General features: G+C 47.6%; 1 protein-coding gene across 1 annotated transcript in view; it reads left to right on the top strand.

Annotated features, from left to right (window-relative positions):
* The first annotated feature begins 6,394 nt into the window (after positions 1-6,394).
* The window catches only part of ZNRF3 (zinc and ring finger 3), a 153,188-nt gene continuing 150,005 nt past the window's right edge, over positions 6,395-9,577 (top strand). Inside the window, exon 1 of the mRNA XM_018558491.1 lies at positions 6,395-6,704. Within this exon, the coding sequence (XP_018413993.1) occupies positions 6,486-6,704 (219 nt within the window). The 5' untranslated portion in view covers positions 6,395-6,485. The remainder of the gene's footprint in view (positions 6,705-9,577) is intronic.

Here is a 9,577-nt window from a genome sequence, read left to right as displayed (position 1 = left end):
AAAGGGAAATCTCGCCATTGGGACACTCCCTAAAACCAAATACTTACCTTATTGGCACCTGTGCCAAACACGCTACCATCCATAAGATTTCACATAATTGATAACTTGATGCTATCACAACTGATTCAAGCAGCTCATACATGTGCAAATTGGTCAACTTAAAGGAGAACTATGAGGTGAGTGCTTTTCACTCACCTCATAGTTCTAGCCGACCTGTGACAATGAGACTGTCACAGGTTGGCTCAGTAGATCGGGAGGTGAGCGAACATATACCGGCGTTCGCTCACCTCTCGATCCTGTCACGGCTCTCCGCTCCGACTGCGGCGTCTCAGTATACCGCGAGCTGCAGTATACTGAGCTTAGGGTAATGGGAGGACGCTAGTTTGTGTCCTCCCGTTACCCTAAGGAGAACTATGGGGAAAAGCCCTGACCCCATAGATCTCCTTTAAGATGGAGGCTGGACTAGTCTGCAGTAGACTATAGTCAGTGAGCCACGTGCCTGCATTTTCCTTCCCTACCTTTCCCTTTTCTAGAGCAGTATAGCTTGTTACTAAAAGTCACTGAACCTGACCATGTCAGTTAGTATAGTGAGGATTGTGGGAGAGATTCAGACTTGTACTTTGGCACCATACAAAAAGGTGAAAAGATCTTTTACATGTTTATAAAGCAGCCACTACAATATATTCATCTGAAATTCTTTTTATTTTCAAGCAATTATCTCGGTTTTGGCTATTCTTGCAACTGGATTTATTATATATGACTGAGCAGGAAAGGCAGTGAAGGAGTGTGTAGGATTTGTGAGTTATTGATAAGGAGTCTGCTGTGTTAGACCTTTCCATACAAATCGTGAAGCAGACACACATTCAGCTGAATGAGACATAGATAGACAAATAAGACATATAGGCCTTCTTGATTTATGGAAGCTCTTACAAAGCCTCAGCTTTTCAGATCTGGACAATGTCTACAGAAATGAAGGAAGGATTTAATTTTGTGGTGTACAGACTGAATCGGGTTTGGTGCTAATATCTAAAGCTGGCCATACACCTTAAAACCATTGCACGACTTTCATTGCACAAATGCCGCACGGGCCGGTGTGCGCAAGCGCACACACACCGGCCCGTGCGGCATTTGTCTCCCGAGAACGCCACTAACCCGCCGAAAGTCGTACAATTCTCGGCGTGCCTTCCATACACCTGCCGATTATCGTACGATCTGCCTGAGAACAATGGTCATGGAGATATCTGCCTGTTCTTGAGCAAGTCACTAGAAAACCAAGACCTGCTGTAATTATGGTCTGAAGATGGTAAGATCTGAAGATGGTAGCCCTACTGCGAATGTGAATAAGGGATCTGACCTCCTAACAAGGAGATTTTACAACCTGGATAATATTTGTGTACAACAACAAGCACCTCTGACTGCCAACCGACTTACAAGGGCTTACTCCCAAGGACACAAATACTTGCATATGGGCATACAACAGAAAATATGCTTGTATTTGCGCCGCCTAGAAACCCTAGCTGTTACGTATTTGTGTCTATACACTATAAGTGGGTGTGCGCATATGAAGGCAAGTACTGCCATTTACATGTGTACGCGTATGCGTTATGTATTGCACATGTATGAACACAAATACACAACAGCTGGGGCTCTGCTGTATTTTCCGCTATATGCCCACACACCTGTGGGAATGAGAACTAACAAGCAACAGGGAAAAATGCAAAGGGCCAGAGATATTTTTTAGGGCCTGTGCCGCCCCAATAGGGGCATAGAATATAAGTTGTCAACACTATGGATGTTTCTCCAAGTGGACAAGGCCTGACTGCACTACAACAAGGTTAGTCCATGCTACACACTGGTGTGACGATGTATTTCCCCCTAGTGTACGCCCCTTCCTTCTTCCTGTGTGCAGTACTTCCTGTGTCATGGCCACAGTTAGAAGCCACATGTAACAAGGACACACATGTAATCTGCACAGTACGTAGGAAAGGCATCATTTTCTGACCGCACAATACTATAACCATTCATCTGCTGTTCCTATCATCTGCTGTAATCCTGATGTAAAGAATAAACACCTCTTTTGAATGAATCGGTATTGACGAGTTCAGCTATCTGACAAGGATTGTCCGCAGTGAGTATATCTGCTTATACAGGCCAGGCATAGAGGTCTCAGCAAGGGATATATTTCGCTATCACAACGATCGGAGTCAGAATAGGGCCCGTTCAGATCCAGTAGTATGCATTGTATCCACATTGTCACTGTTTACACTTGTTCTTTTTTTTAAACTTTATGTGGAGTGTACAATGTGTACACTCCATTTAGGTCCCTGTACAGTAGCACAGTAAGGTGCGCTGCCGTGCGGTGACCTGCGGTGGCACCCAGTGTGTTATGACAAAATGCAGCATCTGTGCATTTTATCACACTGCACCACCCATTACACCCGCATTGTGGTTTATATGTCCTTGGGGTGACCTGCATTGATCTCGTGCAGTACAACGCAGGTCACCGCAGTATGTGTGAACGGGCCCTTAGTAATGACCTTGCACAGAGGTACATTATATGAAACCCTAAACACATAGAGGACTGGAAACTGCATGTAAAAGGATTGTAAAAAAGGGGCACATAGACATTCAATTGGACCTTGTTTGAAAATGCAGGGTTCACTCATTAGATCAGGGCTGGGCAACTCTGTCCCTCCAGCTGTTGTGGAACTAAATATAAAATCCTCCTTGTGTAGACATCTAAAATCTCTGAGGCTGTTGTTGGGCACTGCCAGCTTGCATGTGATATTGGTAGCCCCAACAGACTTAGAGCTGATACCCTATAATAGGGGTGGGCAACTCCAGCTATTGTGGAACTACAAGTCCCATTACAGGCATGACTCCCAGAGGCAGAGGCACGTTGGGATTTGCAGTTAAAGCACATCTAGAGGGCCAGAGTTGCTCACCCCTGTATTAGATAGACCCCCCAAAATAAACACTGCTAAGTTAAAAAAACAAAATGAAACATCAGAAAAAAAAAAAAAGTAATAAAACAATAACCCTTCTAGCGCTCACCTAGATGAGCACACTGGAAGTCGAGATGTCAGGGGAATATTGTTTATTTCTTTCCTTTGATATTTTATTACTTTTCTTTAACCTCACATTTTGTATTCGGGGAGCTAAGAAACGAAGCTTGCATGTTTATGTAAAGTTTACTTCAATAACGGCACCTAACAAAAGAACTCTGGTAGTCATAAAGTGAACTAATCCGACCAATCCCACTGCACTCTTCTTTTTTAAAGGCAATGTTTTGGATAAGTCCAATGAAATTTGAAAAGTCAAGTCTCGTGGTTAAAATCAATATTCTCATCTCTGTGTTAAAATGTATCTAAACCCAAACGTGTTTTGAGTCAGATTTGTATTGCTGTCTATGTCACCTTTGGGGAGATTAAAGCTAAAAGCCAGCAAAAAACTATTTTTGACATGCAGTGTAAAAAGAACTCCACACTACTAAAGTGTGTCCCATGTGTCTCAGCTGCAGTGTTTTGTACAACTCACTCACCCCTGTACATTGCAGTCAGCACCGAATGACTACTGCTGAGAGTTAGGGCTCGTTCCCACCAGACGCAGTGCGTTCCGGCCCGATTCTGGCCAGAACGCACTGCATTGCATTGTGGCCGGCTCACTATGTTGTGAGGCAGGAGGGGGCGTGGCGGTCCATTGAAATGAATGGCACCGTAGCCACGCCCTCGGCCACACGGGAATGCAAGGCACATTATGCCTGCGGTCTGGTCCAAACAAAATAGTGTCTCCCTCTGACTGGCAGTGCTGTGGGAGCATGGAGCCGGCTTCCTGATTGGCTAGGAAGCCATCTTCACTTGTTGCTAGACAGCCTAGCTTCCTTACCAATCAGTAAACCAGGAGGCACGTAATGATCCGCATCCCTGGTCAGGAAGCCAGGCTGCCTAGGAACAATTGAAGCCGGCTTCCTAGCCAATCAGGAATCTGGGAGGCAGGTCATGATGTGCCGCCCGGCTTCCTGATTGGCAAGCTTTAATTGTTGGTAGGCAGCCTGCCTTCCTAACCAATCAGGAAGCCGGCGGCACGTCATGACTCGCGTCCCGGCTTCCAGATTGGTCAGAAAGCCCGGCAGCCTCGGCCGGTGTTCTTTCGCAAGAACACTGGCTTCACAGGCAATCAGGAAGCCGGGTGATGGGTCATGAACCGCCGCCTGACTTCCTGATAATCGGGGCACGCAGCACAGGTACACGGCATCGGCGAGTACCGAAAAATAAATTATCGGTACTCGTACTCCATACCGAAAAAGAAATTATCAGTACTTGCACTCCATACCGAAAAAATGGTATCGGTGCATCCCTGCTCAACATGCCTCTGCCTCTGGGAGTCATGCCTGTAACTGTCAAGCTTGCAATGCCTCATGAGACATATTGTTCCACAACAGCTGGAGGACTAGAGTTGCCCCCCCCCCCCCCCCCGCCATTGACCCAACATATCTATACAGCTCTGTATTTTCCTTTTGTGACATTTGAACAGGGAGAGAAGAATGAGGCACCAGCACACCAGTGTCCGCCTTATTGAGCCATCTTATTTGATGTCAGATAATCATGGTGTGAAAAGCTACATTTTGGAACTGCATGGGGTTCCTTCATCAGGCAAACAATGTGATGTGATTGTTTGCCTGATGAAGGAACCCCATGCGGTTTGGAAACTTTGACTTTCACTGTGACACCATGATTATCTGACGTCGATAAAGATGGATCGATAAGGCGGACACTGGTGTGGAGGTGACTTCATTCTTCTTTCTGCTAGATGTAGCTCCATCCGCTGGTCACTACAGCACCCACTGAAGTAACTTTGGATGAAATATCAGTCAGGAGTGTGATTGGATATCCCTAAGATTTGGGCACAGATGTCACATAAGTGGCATCCATTCTGGACTGCTCCATCGATAAATCCCCCGCTAATCGGAATGGACGGTGGCTGTGATGAACCAGGCAAAATTCAATGTTTGGGTGCCCTTGTTGGCACCCTTTCAACCAGCATCCTTCGATCAGCTGATCAGAGGAGCTGCCGATGGCCCCTATCAGAATACAAAGGAAACAGCAGGATCAATCTTGATCAATCTCTTAAGCATTGATGAAGGAATCTCTTCTATTTTCTTTATTCAGCCCACGTGTTGAAGGAATGAAATAGAAACATTTATACTTGACTTAACACTTGTAGTAGTAAAATAAAACCTTTCCATAGAAATCTTTACATCACACCAAAAAGAGGGACAACTGAGGAGGAAAGAGTGACGGAGGGATCCGGTTCCAAATGAGGGACGGTTGGGCAACTCTGGCCTTCCAGCTGTTGCGGAACTACAAATCCCATGAGGCATTGCAAGATTCTCATAGCCACACTCCCAGAGACAGATGCATGGGATTTGTAGTTTCACCACAGTTGGAGTGCCCATCCCTGTACTACATCAATACATCCACACGCCCGTACTACCTTTTTGTATCACTTGGCCCCTGCTTTTAGATTGTAAGCTCTCAGGATCAGAAGACTCCTCCTAAGCCTGTTGTCTTAAATCTCTACCGTCTCCCTTTATATTATCAAGTGCTGCGTACACAAGTGATTGCAGAATTATTGTTACGTCATTCTGCATGTCTGATACAACCGCCTGTTCACACCATCTCCAGACCAGTGCGTTTTATATCTGCATGCACAGTTACTGCAATGCTTGTTAAAGGGAACACAAAGCTATGGGATGGAGACAGAAAAGTTCAGGAAACAAGACTGCAGCATGTGCACGGGAAGCCATGAGGAGAACATGTATGTGTGTTGTTTAATGAGAGTCCCCTCCTCCCAGTCTCAGGTGCCCTTATCCTGCAGCAGTGTCCCCTGAGATTCCTGCTTTGATCTTTGTCCTCCTCCGGGTGTCACTCCCATCCTCCTCCCCTCCTCCTCCCATCATCACACAGGAGGACAGTCCAGAGTCGTGTTGGAAGTTCTTCATGTTCCCCTGTCTCTGTCTCTCTTTCTCCCTCCCCGGCTGCCTTTTAATTCTCCTTGTGTTGTGCTCTCTCTCTCTCCGCCTGGCTCCCCCCTCTAAGGCCCTGGGAGTGGATAGAGAGGGGTCAGGGAGATTTGGAAGGCGGGGACAACCCCTTTTGGATTTAAAAAAAAAAAAAAAAGGAAGACAATCACGTGGATGAGATGAAAGGGATGCCGCCTGGCAGAGAAGGGAGAGAGAAGGGAGAGAGGGGGAATAGGAGAGGAGAGCCATGGAAGAAGTGACAAAAGCAGCACAGCGCCGATGAAATGATCGGGCTGCTCCCGATGTGATCGCAGGGAGGATCGGCCCATCGTATCCGTGTGATCCCGGGATCTATCGATCCGTCTGCCCCCATTGTGTCTGGGGAGCCCCGAATCGTGCTGCAGTCGGTCGGCTCCCCCCCCAGTGACAAGTCGGAAATGATGTTCCCGTCCCATCCTGCCAGATGAAGGAGCCGAGGATCCCGGGGAGCCTGGCCCTGGGCTGGCTGGGGCTAGTGCTGGCCCTGGCCCCCGGGGGCTCCCTCGCTGAGGAGACTGCCTTTGTGGAAGTGGTTCTGTTCGAGTCCATTCCTAATGGAGATTATAAAACCCACACTACTGAGTTACAGGGGAGGTTCTCCCGGGCTGGAGCCACCATCAGTGCAGAGGGGGAGATCGTACAGGTAAGATCGGGGATGGGGGGTGTCCGATCACAGGGAAAACTTTCTGTGTGTACTGTACTTCGGTGACAAGATGGCTTCTATACTACGAGTGTGTGCACTCCATTCACAATGGGGGCATTGCTGTGCCAGCTTCATACAGTGCCCATGTCCTGGGTGCCCGGCTCTCCACCTTGCTGGACCCAGTGATTTCCATGTCATTAGATTGTTTACACACTGGCATTAACCCTCTCCTCCTCTGCTCATCCCATTTCTAGCCAGGACATAAGGGGTCGGGTGTGTACACCGTGGGGGCATCAGTGGCCAACCCATAAACAATCGGTGTGTGTTAGCGGGGCGATCAATGGCCCTTCAGTGAGGAATTGCAGTGTGTTCCAATTGAGTGTGTGAGCAGAGTGATCAATAGCCAGTCCATTAGGAATTGGGGTGTGTACCCATTGAGGGGTACATGTGTGAGCGGGGTGATCAATGACCAACGATCAATCATTCCCATAAGGAATCGGGGTATGTACTTGTTGCAGGGTACATGGGTTAGCAGAGTGATCAATTACCAACCCATAAGGAATCTGGGTATGTACCCATTGAGGGGTACATGTGTTAGTTGGATGATCAGTAGTAAACCCATAATGAATTGGGTTGTGTACCTGCTGAGGGGTACATGTGTTAGCAGGGTGATGGATGGCCCATATGTAAGGAATTGGGGGTGTGTATCTGTTGAGGGCTCCATGTGTTAGTGGAGTGATCAATGGGAATGTATACTCATTTAGGGGTACTTGTGTTAGCGGGGTGATCAGTGGCCCATCCATTAGGAATTGGGGTGTGTACCAGTTGAGGGGGTACATGTGTTAGTGGGGTGATCAGTTACCAATCTATTAGGAATGAGAGTATGTACCTACTGAGGGGTACATGTGTTAGTGGGGTGATCAGTGGCCCATCCATTAGGAATTGGGGTGTGTACCAGTTGAGGGGGTACATGTGTTAGTGGGGTGATCAGTTACCAATCTATTAGGAATGAGAGTATGTACCTACTGAGGGGTACATGTGTTAGTGGGGTGATCAGTGGCCCATCCATTAGGAATTGGGGTGTGTACCTGGTGAGGGGTACATGTGTTCGTGGGGTGATCAGTGGCTCCTCCATTTGCAATTGGGGTGTGTACCTGTTGAGGGGTACATGTGTTAGTGGGGTGATCAGTGGCCCATCCATTAGGAATTGGGGTGTGTACCTACTGAGGGGTACATGTGTTAGTGGGGTGATCAGTGGCCCATCCGTTAGGAATTGGGGTGTGTAGCTGTTGAGGGGTACATGTGTTAGTGGGGTGATCAGTGGCTCATCCATTAGGAATTGGGGTGTGTACCTGTTGAGGGGTACATGTGTTAGCGGGGTGATCAGTGGCTCATCCGTTAGGAATTGGGGTGTGTACCTGTTGAGGGGTACATGTGTCCGTGGGGTGATCAGTGGCCCATCCGTTAGGAATTGGGGTGTGTAGCTGTTGAGGGGTACACGTGTTAGTGGGGTGATCAGTGGCCCATCCGTTAGGAATTGGGGTGTGTACCAGTTGAGGGGTACATGTGTTAGCGGGGTGATCAGTGGCTCATCCATTAGGAATTGGGGTGTGTAGCTGTTGAGGGGTACATGTGTTAGCGGGGTGATCAGTGGCCCCTTCATTAGGAATAGTGGTGTGTAGCTGTTGAGGGGTACATGTGTTAGCGGGGTAATCAGTGGCCCATCCATTAGGAATGAGGGGTGATCAATGGCCAGTCTCTCAGGAACTGGAGTGATGGGTGATCAGTGGCCAATGATGGTTGTTCTTATTGTTCTCATTATTCTGTTTTCATCTGGTCCTGCTGTTTAGTTTGTGTACATCCGCAGACCGCATACAAGAGTTTGTTTTATTTTTAAGTAGTACAGGAAAAACAAAGTGCCATAATGGGGTGCAATCCATCATCACATGTGTACATCTCACCCCTATAGGAGAAATGCCTATGTAAGGCCTCATTCACATTCTAGGCATCTCTAAACCCATATAATAATATTCAATGGCATCATTTAAGCTGGAGGTCTACCTGTGTTTAGAGAAAATAGAATCCTGTGCATCCATGTAAACGCATGTAAATGTAAAGCCAGGTACATCAAAATTCAGGCTAACTTTAGCAAGGAAGCCTGAAGTGTGTTTAGGATTCATGCACATAGGCGGCTGAGCCCATACAACGTTAATGCCGGGGAGCCCCAGGTGCTGCGTACAGCCTTCCATAGAACTCAATGGCTGTACATGGGTATACAGCGGTATTTCTGAACAGCTGCGTATGTGCACGGACTTAAAACCCTGGACGCAGGTTTTCTGCTTCCAGTGATTCATGTCTGTACACATATGCAGCTGGATGCATACCAGCGTACAGCCATTGACTTCTATAGGAGACTGTGCCAAGCACCTGGTGCTCCCCGGCATTAACGTTGTATGGGCTCAGTTGCCCATTTGCATGAGTCCGCGCAGTTTCTCCTGCGTTTACCCTACAGGCAGCAGTGTTAGTGTGAACGTAGACTTATAGGTTTTGTCTATATTAGATCTCTAGGTGTTGCTCTGTCTTCGGATGGCATTGGAACTCCAACTTCGACTTGGTTTTTCCAAGTTGGTGCCAAGATGCGGACTTCTCTTCAGTGCGGAGGGGCTGAAATCGCTGCGTTCTCCCCGACCCATGATCTTTACTGCTAGGGAAAGCCAAGGGAATTGTTGTAGAAAGCTGGGCTAGTCTATAGACTGGGATAATCTTTCATGGAAGCACTTTTCTGCTGCCAGAAGGGACTTGGGCCGCTTGCATGTTATAGCTTGAAGACTGGGTATGGTTAACCCTTTCCCTCCTGCAGGATACCGCCGAGT

The sequence above is a fragment of the Nanorana parkeri genome, unplaced genomic scaffold, assembly GCF_000935625.1.
Source record: "Nanorana parkeri isolate BGI_ZX_2015 unplaced genomic scaffold, ASM93562v1 scaffold343, whole genome shotgun sequence".
Lineage (NCBI taxonomy): Eukaryota > Metazoa > Chordata > Amphibia > Anura > Dicroglossidae > Nanorana > Nanorana parkeri.
The sequence above is the reverse complement of the archived record's forward strand: the minus strand, read 5'-3'. Positions and strand labels throughout refer to the sequence as shown.